At 33.0% G+C, this 21333-nt stretch overlaps 2 protein-coding genes across 4 annotated transcripts; one reads left to right on the forward strand and one right to left on the reverse strand.

The window, feature by feature from the left end:
* Positions 1-217: 217 nt before the first annotated feature.
* LOC105156982 (putative membrane-associated kinase regulator 1) lies at positions 218-1505 on the reverse strand. The gene has a single exon (XM_011073264.3). It carries the CDS (start codon positions 1410-1412, stop codon positions 399-401), a length of 1014 nt encoding a protein of 337 aa, XP_011071566.2. The 5' UTR covers positions 1413-1505; the 3' UTR covers positions 218-398.
* Positions 1506-14343: 12838 nt separating this feature from the next.
* Positions 14344-21292, forward strand: LOC105156983 (cyclin-T1-4). Of its 3 annotated transcripts, XM_011073265.3 has the most exons (7): positions 14345-14539; positions 15169-15802; positions 15914-15995; positions 16189-16323; positions 16980-17155; positions 20291-20436; positions 21015-21292. In XM_011073265.3, the coding sequence occupies exons 2-7, from the start codon at positions 15174-15176 to the stop codon at positions 21044-21046; spliced, it is 1200 nt and encodes a 399-aa protein (XP_011071567.1). In that variant the 5' UTR covers positions 14345-14539; positions 15169-15173; the 3' UTR covers positions 21047-21292. The 3 variants fall into 3 exon arrangements, with proteins under 3 accessions (XP_088735034.1, XP_011071567.1, XP_020548366.1); XM_088878908.1 differs by lacking the exons at positions 20291-20436; positions 21015-21292 and adding an exon at positions 17499-17993 and having other exon boundaries at positions 14344-14539; positions 15158-15802; XM_020692707.2 differs by lacking the exons at positions 20291-20436; positions 21015-21292 and adding an exon at positions 17499-17993.
* The last annotated feature ends 41 nt before the right edge of the window (positions 21293-21333 follow it).

Raw genomic sequence — 21333 nt, forward strand, 5'->3', positions numbered from 1 at the left:
TTATCGTATGAAAATTTTTTATTCAAATCAAATTTGGCCGAATTAAACACTTTTCTTGAATTGTACATCAATCACATGATAAATATATTAAACTTATTGTATAATTGATTCAATTGCAATCGAATCTGATTTAAATAAAAATATATGGTCAGACCTGATCTATTATACTAGAATTTCCCCAAAAATTAAAAGATTGGAAAAAAAGAATACTAAAACAAAGAGAAAACTCCAAACTAATGAATAAAATCAAAAATCAGATGCAACCCACATTAACAACTGATCAATATTTAAGTTAATTAATCCACATTACATGTTAATTAAAATCAGTTAATTCTGCATAATACCCAAAACCAATCTCTCTTTCTTTTTTTTTTTTTTTTTTCTATCAAATTTCGTTATTACTGAAGCATGGAATTCTTACAATGAGCAATTGCACCCTGGATTGCACTCTGCAGCTCCTCCATTGATGAAGCATCCGAGTGGTACGTACCCGACCCCGCCCGGCCCATTTGGGTGTACCCGAACCCGGATTCAACCCCGTTTCTGCCATGGCTGGGTGACGACCTCATCGACGACGGGCAGCTCGAGATGTAGCTTCGAGTTGATCTTGGGTATAACCTCTGCAGATTCCCAGAGAAAGAATGTGAAATAGTTGTGTGACGATTCTCCTTTAGGTAGTTCAGTTCTTGATCTTTCATCGTGAATAGCAGAGTCGTGTTCGCCGATCTGGGGTTTCTTGATGACGGTGGCGGTGGCGGTGGGGTTGGTGTTGGTGTTGGCGGCGGAGATATTTTCTGCTGCTTTTGGGAGAGCTTTTCGTATAAGGGCTTCACTTTTTTCAGGTACTTGCGGATGACTTCTTTCGCTGTGGAGCTGACCCGCTTCACGGCCGCGCCGCCGGAGGGGGGCGGTGGGGTAGGGGGGTTCTTCTGTTCTTTCCGGAAGACGGAGGAGAGTTTCGGGAGAGAGAAGTACTTTGATGATGATGGTTTTGATCTTGTGTTGTAGCTGCTGTTGGTGAGGCGTTTGAGTTCGTCGTCAGAGACGGAGCTGGGGCGGGCGGAGTCGCAGTCGAGGTGGCGGAGGAGGTCGGTATTGGAGGAGGAATCGGTGGAGGAGTGAGAGGCGGTGGAGTCGCGGGATGCAGTGGTGGTGGTGTCGGAGGAGGAGGAGGAGGAGGAGGAGGAGAGGAGGAGGGTTCGGACCATGGAGATGCGGGGGGAGAGGTGGAGGGGAAGAAGCTGGCCTTTGTAGAAGAGCTCGTCAGCGGGGCGGAAGGCAGCGGAGGATTTCCGGGGGGAGATGGAGATGGTGAACTCGAAGTCGGAGGAGGAGGAGGAGTGGGTGGGGGAGGAGGGGAGGGTGTAAGACTTGGTGGTGGAGTGGTGGCGCTTCGCCGTGCGGTGGCCCATGGTGGTGGCGGGCTACATTACCGGAGAATTTGACTGTGGAGAGGTGGGGGCTGATTCTTTATAGTAGGAGGGAGATGGGAGATGGATGCATGAATTTATGGGCATAAAGAAGAAAAAATTATGGTATATTAAATTATTAACTAACCCTACCCATTTATGGCTCTTAATTACTTTATTGTTTTCTATATCAAATATTAAAAAAATGTATATTCAAGTAATATATTAAAGGAATGATTATATTATGCTTTCATAAAACTCCTTGTAATTATATATAAATTTCTTGTGATTTGAAAAATTACATTTAATATTCTTGTTAATTTTTTCATCTGATAAATTCGTTCATTAGTTAAAATTCATTGAATATATTAATATTAACAAAAGTATTGAATGAAAATTCATATGTACCCAAGTGACTTGTTATTGAATTATTACAGGCCAATCAAATGTATTTCTAACCAAACTACATTTATACGCATTCAAACGCAATTGCACGTGAGAAGGTATATATTTTCACCGGCCCTTACAAGTATAATTTGATCAGAAAAAAATTTTGCTGACCTACAATAAGTCCATATTAAGTTTATCCGGAGTAAATATGGATTTTCATTCAATTTCTTTTATTAATAAGAACAAATTCAATAAACTTTGAATAATTTAATAATTTATTGGCCAGACTAAACAAACGTTAATAGTAAAGGGCAGTGTAATTATCTCTATATTGAACGATATGATTATGATTTGATATAATTAACTCATTTTGAATTAAAGGAATATTAATGTTTATCCAATTTTTAATTTATGACTTTATAAAAAAAAAGTACAATGAAAATTTTCATGTCCGGAAGTTTGAAGCATTGATGAAAATTGCATTTAAAAGTGTTAATTTTATTTGTTTTTATCAACTTAATCTGATTTTTCAAGTTAATATGGTTGTTGTTATGATCTCATCATATCAACTACAATTTATTTATATAAATTATTTATGTGTTTTGAAAATTCTACGTACATCAATTAAAAATGTCAACACAATTTACAAAAATTACAATTATCTTTTAAAAAATTATACATATACTTCAAAAAATGTCAACATAACACAAAATATCCCTATTTTTGGCTGTCAGGGGTCATTTATGTAATTATGCAAAAGATAGGAATAATTTGTGTAAATAAATCATAAATTAAAAAGTATAAATAAAAATAAATTCAAGGGATAATTACACTCCCCTTCCTGAGGTTTTATATAATTACATGTAGACCTCATGTGATTTGAAAAATGGCATCTAGTACCCTAAGTTTACATTTGTCTAACAAATAAGTCCATTCATTATTCAAAGTTCACTGAATTTCGTGACATGAAGAAGAAAAAAAAAACACTAAGTGAAAATTGATATTTCTTATCGATTGACTTATTATTAACTTATTACAGTTCAAGTGATTTTTTCTGACTGAACTACCCTTTATAACGGTGAATATATACATCTTCACATGCATTATCGTGTGAAGATGTATATATAAGGATAATTTGATTATAAAAAGATTTATTTGACCTGCAATAAACAGTAATAAGTCAATCGAAAATATATAGATTTTTATCCATTTTTTTTTGTTAATATCAACAAATTCAATAAATTTTAACTAACATGGAATTTATTTGTTAAATGGAGCAAATTTAGGACTAGATGTAATTTTGCAAATCACTGGAGATCTACGTATAATTACACCAAATCTTAATAGAAGGGAGTGTAATTATCTCTAAATTAATCATCAAGTGCTTACCAAAATATGAAAAAAAATAATGATAATAATAAAAGAAATTTTATATTGGTAGAAAATATTGTTCCATTGTATTTAATTTTCTTGACCATATTTTAAATATATATTATTGGCGTCCACGTCACTATAACAGTTATATCATTTAATTATGATTAATTGTCATGATTAATAACAAATAGTTGTAGCAAATAATTATTGACCATAGTCATGCAACGATTTTTCCAAGTACATCAAATGCAGATGAAACACTTGTATGATTTGTAAGTACCAAAACTAAAACAGTTTTCAAGGGATGAATTCGTGTAACGAATATCTCATATAACCAAACTTCAATTATTAGGACTCCGATCGAAACAAACAATACCTCACATTATAAAACTCCGATCTTGTGAGGCTCAGACCAATAGCCTTACAAAACTCGGATTGCGTGGCATGCTATACCAATTGTACATATGTAATAGAAATCATAGCTTATAAATAACATCATGGCATGGAACAAATGTAAGTTTGATTCAAATGAATGGGCAATTTGGTAAAATAATAAAGTCGTGCAATCGTAGTTGCAAACCTCAAAACCTCACCACCTAAATAAATGAATTAATCTCCAATATTGACTCTCTTATATATATATATATATATATATATATATATATTATAGAGATACACGACGTACTCGATGTGTGTACAAAAATATTAAAAAATTATAAATAATTAATATTTTTATTAATAAATTAGTTATTAATTATGAATTACTGGCTTCAAAAACATAAAAGTGTCAAAAGTTGATGAAATTTCAGGGGTATTTTAGTAAATTTATTTTTAAAAAATTGAAATAACTACTATGACCAAATTTTACTGAAGAAAATGAATGAGTTAAAGGATAATTTGGATATTCAAAAGTTGATAAGATAACAGAGTTTTCTTTTATAAATTATATAGCACTTTTCTGAAATTTATCATAATTATAAATACCATCATTATTTTAAATTTACAAATATCTTCCTAAAATTAACAACAATCTAACAAATACCCTCTACAATGAGATGTCATGATCGAAGGGATATCTCTAAAATGATCATTAATTTTAGGGAGTATTTATAATATTTTAAATAAAGAAAAAAGTATTTGTATCAGGAGGGTCCGTTGTAATATTTACCCTTGAAGAAATATTACAACGCCATTTGAATAATAGTGAAGGTGAAATATAGTGTTGATAAATCATAATTCCATGTAAATAAAAAATTTAAGTAATAATTTTAATATTTTCGATAATTATTTAATTAAAATAATATAACTATGACTTTGTAAGAAAATTTATTAATAAGAATTAGTAATAAAAATTGTGCATAAATTATCATTAAAAATAATTAGTGACATACATATAGTGATGATACAGTGATAACAAATATTTTTTGTTATTTTATTGTGTTATAGTTATAAAAGTGTTACTAATTACCTAAATGATAATTTTCATGGGGCTATAATAAAATTAAGAATAATATTGTAATTTTTTTTAATATAAAACAATAACAAAGAAAGAAATGAGATAAATTCTCACTCATTTATATTCTATTTCATAAATTAATTCTGTCTTATTTTGTTGATTTAGCCAAAATATAATAATACTAAAATATTTATTTTTGAGATAAAATATAAGTCGATAAGAACTTTTTTATGTTTAACCCGTAAAAAATATTCTCTATTTATATTTTTGAATTGGCTCGATAAATTTATTTTTGGCTAATGAATTATTAAAAAAAATACTAATAGCTCAAATTATCAAATCAAATTCAAATTGATAAATTAATAATATATACTAGAAAAATATTCTAGATAATTCAATTAATGACGATATTCCAAAGTTGGATATATGCCATTAATTATTTATTTTATTTTTATCCTTGTTATATTTTATATTAAGTAAAATTATAATTTTATTTTCGTATATAACCCTCGACTGACGGTCAACTAATATCAGGGAAGATCATTGAAATACAAAAACTCAGAGGTGGTCTATGCAAATAACCCCAACCTCATCTATAGTTTTTATGCTAATAATTATGTAATTACTAACTTATTATTTTTATAACGTTGAAAATTATCGCCTAATATATATTAACGAACGAAGATGTATAAGGATAATTTAGTCATAAATAAATTTATTTGACCTGTAATAAATTTGTAATAAATCAATTGGGGGTAAATATAGATTTTTTTTCTAATTTTTTTTGTTTATATCAACAAATTTGATAAATTTTGACTAACAAGATGACTTAGTTATTAGACGGAAACAAACCTCAGGGGTGCTATAATTTAGTCTTTTTCTTTTTTTATAAATTTAGTCCTGAACATCTCATATTTGATCATTTTTCGATAAATTTAGTCCTGAACATCTCAAAAAAATAATTTTGCTTATTTACAGTAGAAAGGTAGGGTATTTTATAATTACATTTCCTTTTCTTAGAAAAAATAATAGACCCTTAATATTGAAGGGTGAAAAGTCTGGCATGCCCCTGGAAGTGGAAAAGTAATTAATTACTTTGAATGAAATGACATTTATAACCTCCAAATTTTAAGTATAGCTATGGGATTTTGTTGGAGAAAATGGTAATTATAAACAAATAATAAACCCGGGGGTATGGTGGATCGGAATTTGAAAGGTCACATCAGAAGCCACATCCACATGCATGATGCATGGCGTCCGGCATTCCTGTTCTCCTTCTACCACGTAGGTCTTCCCCAGTCACGTGCTCCTCGGTTCTAGTTGTGGTTAGGTGTCACGTGCAACAGCCATGGTCTGTGGAGGCGTGGACCATTTGATTTCGATTCCACTCAGGCTGGGAAAATTATAGTCTTTCTACTTTAAAGTTTGATGTTATTAAATATAAATTTTTTATAATTTAAAAAATTATACACAGTACTCTTGATATTTGTTTTTATCTAACAAATAAGTTTGAAAAATAATATTTTTAGTCCCACAAGTTAGGCCCACGTCACTTTTGGTCACATTCAATACAATATTAGTACTTTTAATCTCGTAACTTACAAAAATTAGCACTTTTGGTCCTCATGCACTTATCCATCTACAATTTAACAATATTGGTCACGTGCCTCGTACGTCGCCATTAAGTATTTTTGGTTGGATGAAAAGACTGCCCATTTTTTCATAATTTCTTAAATAAAAATGGGAGTATTTATAATTAAAGCAAATTCAAAAGGAGCTTGTTATAATTTTTCCTTCATTTTATTTTATTTTCTTTATTTTGCCAAGTTTATTTTATTTATACCCACCAACTAATTTTAATCAAATTAATTTCAAGCTTCAACACATTTATATTTAATTAATAATTTATGACACACTCGATATGTGTACATAATTTTTATATTATAAAAAATAAATTTCCTTTTTGTTTTCTATTTTTTGTTTTTTGCGGGGTGGGTTGGGCATTATGTAGATTAAGTGCATGCGTAGTATTCTAATTATTTTTAAATTATTGCTTTAGTATGATGAAATAATTAAAAATGCATGATTTTAATTATATGTTATAGGACAGTAATGATGGTATTGATAAAGGAAGTCTGCTGTAATTAGTATTAGCAATGAGTAATATGCATATATATATATATATATATATATTCCTTTTTAGCTGTTGTAATAAAATGGACATGGGCCTCATCTCCACACCAAAAAGAAACAAATTTCATCATATTTTATAGGGATAATTACACCGTCTTCTCGTTATATTTAATGTTATTATACATGAATTTTTTATAATTTAAAAAATTATATTTAGTATATCGTTCTTTTAACAATTCGATCCATCTATTAGTCGAGTTTGTAAAATTTGCTAACATTAGGAAAAAGAAAATGAATGAAGATCTGTATTTACTTCCAATTGACTTATTATAAACTTATTGCATATTTAACATATCTTTTCATACCGCACTGTTCTTATATATCTTTACACGCGAATGCATGTGAAGAGGTACATTTTCACCCTTATAAGAATAGTTTGGTAAGATGTTTGACCTACGATGCATCTGTAATAAGTCAATTTACGGACAAAATATAAATTTTTATTGAACTTTTTTTTTTGCTGATATCGACAGATTTCGTGAATTTTTTACTAACAGATGGATCTATTTATCAGATGAAAATAAATGTCAAATATCAGGTGTAATTATTCAGACCACAGAAATTTTGCATGTAATTACATCAAACCTTAGGAGATGAAGAGTGTAATTATCCCTATTTCTCAATCACAATGAGTCCCGCTGAGATTAGATTTTAATTACATAAATATATATTTTTTTATAAAATTACAGATACGATTTCTGAATGAGTGTATATAGTTGTAGAATTTTGCCCTTGATGAAAAGTACATTAATAACAACTTCAATATTATATTTATATTTTTACAAAGAACGGTGAATATTTGTATAATTAAATATAACCTGAATGAATATCGATATTATTTATCCTATTTTATATGTTCCCATGCTCACTTATAATATTGTACATAATTGCTAGTTCTTTTTATACTGACTTGCCTTTTGGCAGGATGGTTGTGATTTACTCACTCAAATTGGAAAAATCTTGAATAGTTCAGGATTTTAATAATTAGGTTTGAAAAATAAATTAAATTATTGGATACACGTAGTTAAGATTAGGTTGAGATTCTATGAATAAATTTGAAATTATGGATTTGAGTCTCGCTGAATGTGTGGGTATTGTCCCACTTTATGTGAGTTATTCTAATTTATTTGTTCTTAGTTATTTGTTGAATTGGTGTAATTTATTTATTAATCTTAGCTATATTGATCTATTTATTGAATCGATATATTACTCAAAAAAAAAAAAAAAAACTCAATATGGCATATGATTTTATTCCACGAGGACATCTTTAAATTAGTGCAATATCTATGTCTCAATATTATATATATATATATATATATATATAGGAAAAAATACAAGCAACCCCCTTGTGATATCGTAAATGAGCAAATTAGTCCCTTATCAGATAGTGATTTACCTCTTTGTATTTTTTAAAATACAATAATTTATTCTCCAATGATTTTTAAAATGGCGCAATTTACCTCCCTATACAAGGAGGTAAATTACTTTATTTTAAAAAGTACAAGGGGGTAAATTGCTATATTTTTTTTCATATGGTGGTAGTGTGCTCATTTTTAATATCACAGGGGGTAAATTGCTATTTACTCTATATGTATATCTTCATATTCATTTAAATTTTAATATGCAAAAAATTATAATAATGTTTATTGATTTAATTTTGTGTGTTGAATTTGCATATGACGACAAAAACATATATAGACCAAAGTGTAGGCGTTGCATTGCATGTGGTACTTAATCCATAATACTAATATTCATATATAAACAAACCTTAATGAATTACTTAATGTAATTGATGATTTTGAGTTTACGTGATTGATCATTTTTCTTGAATTATACATCAATTAATAACACGTTTTTCATATGTGATTAATGAGTTCTGATCTAGTCTGGTGCGAACTGCCATTTTGAGAATATGGCCATGTGTCCTTCCCATGCTCATCTCGTCCGATCATTATAATCATGAGATGAATGGCTTGAACTAGACATTTAGTATCAAAGCTCCCAAGTCGTTATCTCATCATAAAATCTTATAATATCAGCGGATACACATCAGGAGAAGATTTACTTTAGACATCTTCAGGGCCTACTTAAATAATTGGTACCCATATAAATAAGATTTATATCAGTAAACAAATAAAATTTCAACCTTATAATTAATGTACGACCCTTTAAAAACCATGCTTTCATCGTACACAATGCATAATAATACAGTGGATTAAAATAGCATGTAATTGTTAAAATCATAAATATGAATCGATTCATCGCATGTAGAATTTGCTCGTATATGAAATAATCCATCTCTCTAAGAGCTTAAATTTTTAGATAAAGTGATCGTTTAATATAGTATTAAAGTCAGATCAAACAAAAGGTCGTGTGTTCAAATCTCATTATCGCTCATTCATAACAAAAAAGGTTTCACATTTGCTGATGGGTGAGCGTGTTAATTAAAATAATAAATACTAAACAATATTCACCTTTTTAACATCTTAAACTTTTGAATCGAGCATGTTAAAATAATAAATACCAAATAATTCACATTTCTACCAATTTAAATTTTTAAACGAAATAATAAACGGCTGTGCCATGGACGGGGTGGCCATGAGTCGTCGTCGTGTACGGAGAAATTAAGGTAGCGAGGGTTTCGAAATTCGTGATGTGTTGTTGAAGTTTGATGTCTTAATTAGGTACATACGTAGTTGTGATAATACTATGTTTGGAGACCACTGTAAATACAAACTTACTTTTTTCAAAGTAACGTATAGATCTGATCCACCTTAGGAATTGTGTGTTTTATTTACATGTTCAACTTTTGAGGAACAATCCAACAGTGGTTAGAGGGTTGGATTATGGAGTGTGCCGTTGTCACTATGTATAGTTTCATGCAGCATTGGATTTTACAACTCCATTTGCCAAACACCAACTTTGTTTTGTTTTATTTTTAAAGCAAGAGAGAGAAAGTTATGTGATCAGAAAAAGTATGATTTTTTTATATATAATTAATTATCATAGTTGAAATATAAAAAGTTATAATGAATACTAATTAGTTAAGAATGTGTAATTGTTGTTAGTTGTTCTATATAAAAAAAATAAATTATAATTAATTATGAATGTGCAATTATTATTAGTTGTCTGGAACATATGGCGATCGTCTAGTTAAGTAGTTTGTCCAATCACTGAAGGGCAATGCATTTGACTGGTATACTGATTTGGAGGCTGGCTCGATTGATGGATGGGAACACTTAGAGCAAGAATTTTCCAATCGCTTCTTTAGCGCTCGGTGGACTGTAACCATGATTGGGCTTACAAATTCTCGCCAATAAAAAGAAGAACTAGTGATCGATTATATCGATTACCTAAAACTTCTGTCACTGAAATGTGCATTCAAGGGATGCATTGGGGCCTTTGGTATATTCTCCAATGAATCCTACCTAAATCTTTTGAAAAATTAGCCACTCGAGCACATGATATGGACTTGAGTATGACAACGGGTGGAGTTGATGGACTACCTATTCAGAAGCTTCGCAAAACCAACGAAAGACAAGAAATAAAGAAAAGGGCAAGGCCTTTTCAGAAACTCTGAGCAAGGAATCAATGGCCGTAAATGTAGCATGCTTCAAACTCAGGAGCATGGCAAAAGATAACGTTGTCACAAATAATAATGTTCCTTACGACAAAACACAATAAAAACAAACTTTGAAGTAAATGCAAGCACAACAGTATCCATTCTTTGATTCCAATGTCTCCAGAATATTGCATGACTTGTTGAAAGCTAACCTTATCGGCCTACCCAAAATGAAGCGACTTGAGAGAGCTGAATAAATGGATGATCCAAAATATTGCAAATACCATTAGTTAGTTGGGTATTCGATTCAAGATTGCTTCATGTTCAAGGATAAAGTTATGTAGCTGGCTCGCCAAGGTAAACTTTCTCTTGAGGAGGATACTACAGCAAATGTTATTACAATCAAGTGTAGATCTTTCGATGGCAACAATACTTCGTGCAACATTACACATGCGAATAAGACTACGATCAATGAGGTTTCAATACTTGAAAAGAAAGATTCCTCTTACGCTGATAAGTGTATGTCCACAGTTACTTTCACTAATGAAAATTTGCTTCTCGTGTCTAATCCTTATAATCGTCTCTTGTTCATTGCTAGATATGTACATGAACAAAAAGTGAATAGGATATCAACCGATGGAGGCTATGTTGTTAATATCTTACCTCGGTGAACTTTGTAATAATTATCCCTATACATGAATTCTGAAATAGTCGCCTTATGATCTAAAGTTTCAACCAAAGAGGTTAAAAGTTGTTGGCATTATAAGAATGCTATTGGTGATGGATTACATGGCGTCGACCGCGCTATTTCATGTTATAGACTCCAAAACTTCTTACAACATGCTTTTCGATTGCCCCTGGTTACATGAAAATTCTGTGGTTCCCTCTACATGGCATCAACGCTTCAACTATTGTCATGACGGTATAGTAAAAGAAGTGCTTGGTGCTAACAATTTTTTTTTATCTAAGCCGAATCAAACTTTATCGATGCTAAGTACTATGCCGAAGATACTAAAAGAGGAAAAGAAGTTTCGCCCACAAAAAAATCAAAGTCACACAATGATCAAAGCGTGGAAAAGAATGAGTCATCTACCATTGAAGCCAAATTATCAAAGAGTCTAACTTTACCATTGACTCAGATCATCGTGAAGCAACCATCTAAGCCCCACTCAAAGGATTTGTGCCCTCGACCTAAGAAGAAGAAAGAGAAATGAAACACTGGCCATAGATGGAAAAGGATATGAACCTAAAGCCTTTAAGCTACATGTCAAAATCGAGTATAAGCCACAAGAAAGGCTAGCCCTTCAAAAACTTCCTCCTGAAGCCACCAACACGAAACTCCATGGCTTTACCGCTCTTAAGCCTATCCGCATCGCCACAAAGAGGGCCAGTAGTAATCATGTCACTGAAGCGTTCTTTTCAATTGTAGATGACAAGAGGAAAGAAAATCCACGAGAATCTGCCTTTATAAGAATTGGCTGATATAGAAAAATGGTGCATGGAACAACCAACAACCAATCTAGCTTTGATAAATTAGGTCCTTGTAAAAAAATGGTGAAATAAAAGAAATGCATGTTTAAGATGGTTGCACATTGAAAGAAAAACGACAAGTTTTCATGTACACAAAAACTTAGAAGCAAGATCCCTTCCAAAATAAGACACCAAATAACTTTAACTATATCTTATGGCATGGTCCTGAAGGTTAAAACGCAAATCATAATCTTTACGCAAGCACAATTTGACGATGAGGATGATAGAAAAGTATAGCATCATCTAATCACATTAGCAATGGTGCTGAAGAAAACACCACCTAAGCTTACCACATCAACTTAATTGAAAATGGTAATATTGAAAAAGAAGATGCCGAAGACGCTCCTTTAGAACTTGAGGTAGATTTTAAAAGCCACCGTCGATGATTTGAAGGAAGTCAATCTAGGTGACACTAAAAACCCTTAACCAATTTACACAAGTGCCTCGCTAACCCCAGAAGAAGAGGAAGCTTACATTGCACTACTACATGATTTTAAAAACGTGTTTGCATGGTCTTACAAGGCAATGCCAGGGCTAGATCCAAAGGTAGCTGTGCAAAACCTATTAGTAAAGAAAGGGGCTCGTCCTTTCAAACAAGCCCAACGTAGATTTCGACCCGAGTTGATCCCAGTGATTGAAAGTGAAGTAAACAAACTCATCGAAGTCAGTTTCATTTAACAGGTCTAGTATCCTATGTGGATTTCCAGTATCTTTTATGTGAGGAAAAAGAATGGGCAAATTTGAGTTTGAGTTGACTTTAAGGACTTGAATAATGCATGCCCTAAAGATGACTTTTCATTACCAATTGTTAAATTAATGATAAATGCCACTACGGGTCATGAAGTATTACCATGGATGAATTATTCGGATATAACCAAATACATAAGACACCAACAAATGAAGAATTGACAGCTTTTTGTACTCCAAAAGGCATATATTTCTAGAAAGTCATGCCTTTTGGGCTAAAGAATACCGGTGCCACATATGAAAGGACTATACAAAATATTTCGATGAAATGCTTCACAAGAATATCGAATGTTGCATTGATGAAGTGGTTGTGAAGTCAAATAAGTGAGATGATCATTTTTAGGGTAAATAACATTTTTGGTTCTATAAGTGGACCTGTTTCCAATTTTGATCCCACGCTCAGGCCAATTTGCATATTAAGTTCCATATGTGGCTTTCTTTTCAATTTGACGACCATTGAGGGAATTCCGTCCAATACATAACGACAGCTACTTTTTCTGTCACTTGCTGTTAATTGTGGAGGGAAAACGTGGATATTTGCAGGGAAAAACAACAACTTGGTGGACCATTACACCATCTTTCTTCTATTTAAATCTTATTTGTTCTTGCATTTAGTAGGAAAAATGTAAATGTGAATAACGAGTCCATTTACCTAACCTCAAATCTAATACCTAATCAACATATTTTAATACCAATATTATAAAAAAAAATTATTTTATTTCATTCCATTCTTATTTAAAAACAAAAATGTTAGAAAAATAAAATATTTTTTAGATATTATTTTTCTCCAAAATCTATCATTTTAATTAAGCACGACAAAATGTAATGAATTTTCAATTATTATTAGGTTAAATTACATCAAACTCCCTTAAAGTTTGATATAATTACGAATACTCCCTCGTTGTTTGAAAAATTGCAATACCTCCCTATGTTTGATGAAATTATGTAATCCTTGGATGGAGGTATGAAATTGTCAACTCTGCCCTGTTCTTTTTTATTTTTTTAAAAAGAATTAAAAACTTATAAAAAAAATCGAATGGGATGGATGATAAAATTTAAAAATTATAAAATAATATTATCCAGTTAGTCCTTGAAAAAAATAAAATTATAATTTTTAATCCACAAGAGTATTTTGGTCAGTTCATCATAAAAATAGATGAAAACCTAACGGATTGGGCTAATTGTTGGACGATTGTTAAAATCATGGGGGTATTGATAATTTTTTAAAAAATGAGGAGGTATTTGTATTTATATAAAACCTCAGAGGAAGTTGTTGTAATTTACCCTTAGTATTATGCACAAAATAGATATGTTAGAAATTAATTAAAAATTTTCAATAAAGAAAAAGAGATATAAAAATTATGATTAATTATATCGAACTCTCCTAAGATTTGTCATAATGACAAATAATTTCTCGTTATTTAAAAAATTATAAATATCTTTTGAAATTAACGATCATAAAATACCCTTATAATGATATGTTATGAGAGGATATTTGTTAGACAATTATTAATATCAGAGGTAATTGTGATCTTTTGAATAATGAGAAGATAATTACAAATATGATAAATTCCAGGGAGTACTTTGTAATATTTTATTTTTATTGTGTGAATTCCTTTTTGATTTTTATATATTTTTCCAATATTTGTTTTAAGGTAGTAGAAAATATATCTTTATCGCAATACGTTTATTTTTTACTTGATTTATAGCAAGGAAAGAATAGTTTCTCCATCTTTACTCCCTTCTGTTCCTTTGTCCTTCTTCTCCTTTCAAACCCTAATTACGACGCACTTCACAGAAGTTTTTCGTGTATTTCTGATCAAATTGTTGAGGATTTTTTGTTTCTCTAAAGCTTGGATCCGTACTGCTGCTGTTGAGGTAAACGTGATGGCACTTTGTTCCGTGTTTTTGCAGTGTTCAAAGTGTTGCCACCGCTTTTTTTTTGGGGGGTGAATGCTGTTATTGCGATTTGAAAGAATTAATTTTGATTTGTTTGTGATGATTTTGTTACGGAATTTACGTTATATCGCCTAGTGAATGGTTACGTCGCTGAAATTTCAGTTTATGTGAATAAAGTTTGCAGATTATTTCGTAAATTTTGTTTTATCGTTTCAGTCAAGAGCTGATCAGGCTGCTAGAAGTACGATTTCTTTCATCACTTACTGTTGAAATCGAGATATATTATATTTGCGCTCTTTTTGGGTCTTTGTGAGTAATGGACATGTTTATTTGGTATAATAATATTTAGGCACTGAAAGTCAAATTTAATGTGCTTTGAATGAAGGCTTTTTTGTTCCATCTTGCGAAGCTTTAATCCTTTTGTCTTTTCTAGAACCTGGATAAATTTTCTCATGATAATTTAATATGCTTTTTGTACTCCATGACGTCAATCCATGAGTAGTTTTTTCCTCATTGGCATTGATGTGGTGCTTTAAATTTTAAAGATATTGTGGAATATAGCTTTATTGTGTATCGTATACGGTTTCTCACTTTCAGGAATCCAACAGGAATAATGGCACTTGCACGGCGTTACCAGCCACAAGGTAGTCATTTTTGCAGTGATGGCAAGTCATCTTATGGTAGAAACAGCAGGACTGCTGCTAACTACAACTGGAACTATGATAGCCGCCCCTACAATACAAAATACTGTATGCCAAATCATGATTCGACGTATGATTTCACTGGAAATTTAATGCTGAATGGACAAAATCATGATCATGTTTGGCCCGATGCTGTCCCTGCTACAAAAAGGAGAAAGCTCTCAGATATGCCCTGTCAAAGCACTTGGAGACCCTATCAACACCACACCAGATACGGAAGTGGTCTTGAGGATCATGCTTACCTGTTGCAACCTGTACCTCCCCAGTTTGTCAACACTTACTACAATGCCCCTTTAGCCTGCAACAAGAGTTCAGCTGTTGTTGCCCCAACCACACCTGATGACTCCAGTGCTTATGCCTTAACTACCTCCAAACGGGATCGCTCAAAGTTTGAAGATGCCGAGGAAGTGATTTTTATGTCGAGAGATGAGATAGAAAGGTGCTCACCTTCAAGAAAAGATGGAATTGATGTCCTGCATGAGACACATTTACGATACTCGTATTGTGCATTCCTTCATAATCTCGGTGTTCGGCTTGATCTGTAAGCTATTTATCTTGCAAGATATTTACAAGCAGTTTGCTATTAAGTATTGTTGTTCTATATTCTATCTTGAGAGTTTGTTTCACTGACAAATCTTTTATGCATTTACAGTCCACAGACCACTGTTGGAACTGCCATGGTTCTGTGCCATCGTTTCTTTGTTCGCCGTTCTCATGCCTCTCATGATAGATTTGTAAGTTTCTAATCTATTAAGATTTAAGATGGCATTTTGTCTTTCTGAAATGAGATTGATGATGCAATAGAAATTCTCCTGATTTGAATAAACTCCTCCTGGGAGAACTTTCCTCCTACATAGCAAATTAATACTTTTTCTTTTACTCTGTGATTAAAAGCTTAATTGGATGATTGATCTTTTATCATTGCAGTTGTTAGCTACGGCTGCGCTCTTCCTCGCCTCAAAGTCTGAGGAGACACCACGCCCACTTAATGATGTACTAAGAGCATCGTGTGAAATGCTCCACAAGCAGGACTGCGAGTTTCTCCCTTACATGCTCCCTATTGTTAGTGTTCTCTCTCTTCGTCTTTTTTCTGCTCTGTGAATGCTTCTCTGGCTACTCTGAGGTGGAGTTAGAAATGCTTTCTAGCAACTAACATAATCATAATTCTCGTCATAATTCTCAAAGTTTGGCACAAGCACATTTTAATTGGCTTTATAGCACAATCAAGTTTCATGGGATATGTTATTTTTTCTTACAGAATTAATTTTCGAAATGCTTTGTTAACAGACCCTACGTTTATATTCTGCATATAGATGTAACCGAAGCCACATTCTTCTATATTGTCTGGAATCTAATTGTTGTAGTTATGTTGTATGCATTATAACAGAATAATCTGAAGGCACTTGAAGGAAAATAGAGCTATTCTCATGCATCGAAGGAATTGGCAGAATATGGTCTTACTGTTGGATAAATATAACTGATGCTCTTTTAGTTCTTACAAATGCTCAAAAGATATAGTGACACGTGAGGGAAAAAGAGATGTTATTGTAAGATATGACTTCTTTTGTTCATTATTATTGGTATGGCCAATGAATACAAGAACATGTGAAGCATAAGATTTGGTGGTGCAGCGCTCATTGTTTTTCATTGTTCCTTTTTTCCCCTTTACATATTACTCATGCAGTTGACTTGCTTCATCATCCATCTTATTTGGACAGGACTGGTTTGATCAGTACCGCGAACAGATATTAGGGGCAGAACAATTGATTTTAACAACCTTAAATTTTGAGCTCGGCGTGCAGCATCCATATGAATCTCTGACATCCACTCTTCAAAAATTAGGTTTCTCACAATCTGTTTTGGTGCATCTGGCGTTGAGCTTGGTCAGTGAAGGGTAAGTTCACTACTTCTGTACTTCAAGTACTTTTGCTCAATGTGCTTAGTAGTGTATACCTGCATTAATAGCTAATCCATATATTTGACAAGAGTACTTAGCACACATAATAACATCAGAGCAAGTGGTGATTGGTCTACCTCAGATCAGATTTCTGGACTTTGTATCAATTTACCAGCCACCGGCGCCAACACTTCAATAACTGCGAGAGTAGGATAGACTTTTTGTTACTTCTGCATTCTTGGACTGCATGTTACTTTTCTAGTGCTATACTTTCTCCTTTTACTCTGTAATCAGCCTGCCATGTGATATTGATGTTTTGTGGGTTGGCATATAATTGCAGGGTCTATAGAGGATTAGCGTGCTCACCTTATGATATTAGTAGCTGGCGGTTGATGTGCTGTTCATCAATGTTTTGTTTTTCATCTGAAGTTGATCTAGAGATATCTTGTGGATGCCTTTTCCATGCTGACACCTTAATGACATGCTCATTGGCTATAGAAGATAGTTCATGGATGACTCAAACTAATATTGCCATTTGGACATTCTGATTTTGCGTTCATAGGGGAATTTTATGTGGGATATATGTTTGTCTGTTCAGTCTATTCCACACGGAATGCTATAAACAGGCTGAGGAGTTTGTGAAGGCGCTTGCGGGGTAATTCTTTGTCACTGATCATGCTGACTGCCTATGAGCTATTGTGTCCCAACTGACTATCATTCCTCACTCCCGTAAAAGATTTGCCTTCAACTTATAAAGATTTACTCACTTTGAAAAGTTCTCCTTCCTGCTGTATATCGAAAGTAGAAGATATCCTGGTTTGCCATATTTTTCGAACGATCTTCCCTTTATGGCCATTTCATTTATGAGGACTTATTTTCATCTTGAACTTCTAATTTTGAAATTGGCATCTGAATCCTGATAATTTTATGCATACTTTTGGGGGACCTTTTTGGTATATATTATTTGTCCTTTATATCTGGGCTTCCAAAGTAACATCATATGGAAAGCCTATCCACACCCTAAAATATCTTTAACTGCAGTGCTGTAGAGGAGAAAGAGCAAAAGTTGACTGCATTTCCCTGGGGGGGGGGGGGGGGGGCGGGGGACAAGATCATTCAACGTTTCCATTCCACAGCATCCTAGAATGAATGTTATAGTTAAGTGCATTATTTTTCAAGTTCCTCGTTGAGATTGTGTTGAAAAAGTGTGAGGTAGAAGAGTAAAATGGTCTTTGTATGTTTCACTGTGTGCCAATGGAACATCTAGTGATGACCAACAAGCAATTTTTATTATCTTTGGTGGCACAAGTTTTAGTTTTTCATTCATGAACACATCATCAATTATTAGTATCATTAGTGAAAAGGGAAAAAGATATTAGATATCTTAGTTAGGAGAAGTAGTTACATGATAAAAACACATAATACAAGAATGCGTCCCTGTATTTTTGTTGAAAGTTTTTCACTTTCATCTATGTATTTTTTTCTTCCCTTTTCGTTTTTATCTTTTGTTTTCTCCCATGGAAGGAAGGCAATGCAGAAAGAAAATGCTATATTTTCTATTGAGTATGTTCTTCTTCTATAACAATATAGAGACCTTAGCTTGGCAAGAAATTATAGTTACATCTAGGTTCTCAATGCATCAAACTCTCTGTTGGTAGTTGCGTGTAAGTTGTAGTGAGATATGAAATGGTATTGGCGGAAGTTCATAACAGTTTGTTGAGATTATAATGCTACATTATGGAGTATCTTCTTTAAGTGTCTTGTAGGTTTTGTGACCGTGTTTCTAGGATGTTGATCAAATTTTCTTCACTGCTGGCATTTATTTTTCTTTTCTGGAAGCTGCTTTCTCCTTGGAGGGTTTTTTAATTCATATCTTGGGTTTTAGCATTGGTCCGTGTATAGCACAGGCACTTATATGTTCCAGGTTGTTTATGTCTATACTTGGTGTTATTTGCAAGGTTCTTGTTTAGCTATACTAATAAGCTTTAGCATATTCTACTAAAATAGTTTGCTTTCGTCCAATCTTTTTGTTACTTGGAGTAAACATGCCAGGTTATTATAATTTTTTTTCTGTGCATGTGAATCTGTTATTTGAGTATGAAGCTATTGGGTAAGATGGCCCAATTGAGAAAGATTTAGGATATTGTATAACTGTCTTTTCCCTTTGTTTTAGGGAAAAAGCGCGGATCTTCACCTCATAACGGCCAGTACACATGTTTTCAAATGTGTAATAAACTTGAAAGGAATGTCTAAACATAAATTTTCTTGTGATAACTTATGTAAAAGATACTTGATATTTGATTCATGATTCTTGTGGTTCAAAAGTATATGAGGAGTTTGTTAACTTTCTAGGATTCTGATTTCAGGAACTTGAAATAACACTATTACATCTATAATGACTCTTTAAAAGCGTATCACACAACAGTACCTGTTGGTTTTTAATTAATAAAGAGAGCCTCTTCTGTAGGATTACATTAATTGTCTAATTGTAGAGAATGGACATACTTTTTGTGTATATATACTTGAGTGTTCGTCACGGAAACTAGTTTGTGCAGTCACACATATCTGTGGCTGAAAGCTATATTAGTATTCTTTAGGCAAAATCTATTTCAATCCAAGAGCATGGAGACTTGCATGTTGCAAGCCTTCTATCAAATTTTGGGGGGATTTGGCTCGGTGGGAGGTGTAGCTTGCGTGCAATATACGGTCCTGCTCTTTTATCCCCATCAAAGTCAACACGGTGTTGGGACATTGTGGCCGCAGAAGTGAGTCATGAAGTCGCTAATCGCTATATCTGTAGGTGGTGTAACATATTTTCTATATTAGGGTACTTTGTCAGCGTACCCCGCCGAAGAATCTTGGGTATTTCCAACTCAGTTGCTGCATTATGAGTTGGTAAGGGAAAATTGTTTTGGTTCGCTTACTGGCTTTTCTCACTTAAAAATGTTTTATATTTTAACCTATGTGCAAAACTGTTATGTTATTGTGGCAATTACATTCAAATCGCATAAGGCCATGTCAGTCCAAATTTTGGTGTTGCTCACACGGTTTGTGTACCTTACCTGTGTTCTATCTGGATGTCACAATGAGTACGCTCATCATATTTCTGAATTCAACTTTCCTGTTTTGTAGGCTAAGAAGCTCACTTTGGCTTCAGTTCAAGCCTCACCACATAGCTGCAGGTGCTGCATACCTTGCTGCCAAAATTTTAAACATGAATCTCGATTCGTGCCATAAGGTTTGGCATGAGTTCCACGCACCACCATCTGTACTAAGAGGTAAGCAACCTTTCCGCGCAAGCACCATGGCCTCTATTTTAAACTTTTATATCTGATGTAGTTCAAGTAAATTTTTTGCTCTAAAAGATTAGAAACTTTCTTTTATACTGGACGTAACTTTATAAGGGCCTAATATGGTATTTTCTGGGAGCTTTTTTTACATGGCTTGTGCATGTGAACGCCTTGTTTTTGTGAACGCCTTGTTGTTTAGTTGTCTCTCAATAAATGGTATTTAAACTCTTAAGGGAATATCTGCATGAATATGACTTCATCATGCCCTCGTAATAGGCTACTATTGAAGAGGAAAGTATCATTAACCAGTCGAATTTGATTGAAATCATATTCATGAAGGTTTTGTCATATAAAAGAATAAATTGGCAAGTAACCTCGTTTGGTCCATAAACTTGAGTTTTATAAAGCTCTGAACAGAACTCGAGTTATGAAATGATTCTCTATGTGGCAAAGCTGTATTTTATGAGCATTGTGCCTATTTTATAGGCTCGTTCTCTATTTTTCACAATCTTCTCTTACATACAATACATGTTCTATTTTGTAATACCCCCAACTGTTTGATGCAGATGTTGCACACCAGCTGATGGAACTATTTTAGAAGATCAATTCTCTTGAGCTTGAAACCAGCAAATCTAGTCGCACACGTTGTCTCCATCTGTCTCTGTTAGTACACCGTAATTTTAGTGTCAAACCAATCCCGTTACAATTGAGGATCGACAACATGCTTCCATACACTGTAGAGTAAGATGGACTTTTACATGGATCTTAGGTGTAAATGTTACACGACTTCTCTCGTTTTGTGTTGAAATGCTTAATCATGATAATAGAATTTGAACTTTCTGAATCTCTCTTCCTTGGTTATTTTCTTTGGGGCAGACTTGCTTG

Source organism: Sesamum indicum, linkage group LG3, assembly GCF_026168435.1.
Source record: "Sesamum indicum cultivar Baizhima isolate 11 linkage group LG3, ASM2616843v1, whole genome shotgun sequence".
NCBI classification, from domain to species: Eukaryota; Viridiplantae; Streptophyta; class Magnoliopsida; order Lamiales; family Pedaliaceae; genus Sesamum; species Sesamum indicum.

Bases quoted from the DNA above. Each gene is read 5' to 3' on its own strand.
- LOC105156983 (XM_088878908.1), top strand. From the start codon at position 15,174: ATGGCACTTGCACGGCGTTACCAGCCACAAGGTAGTCATTTTTGCAGT. The intron at 15,803-15,913 runs GTAAGCTATTTA...ATGCATTTACAG, and splicing joins CTCGGTGTTCGGCTTGATCT to TCCACAGACCACTGTTGGAA. The intron at 16,324-16,979 runs GTTAGTGTTCTC...TTATTTGGACAG, and splicing joins TCCCTTACATGCTCCCTATT to GACTGGTTTGATCAGTACCG.
- LOC105156982 (XM_011073264.3), bottom strand. From the start codon at position 1,412: ATGGGCCACCGCACGGCGAAGCGCCACCACTCCACCACCAAGTCTTAC.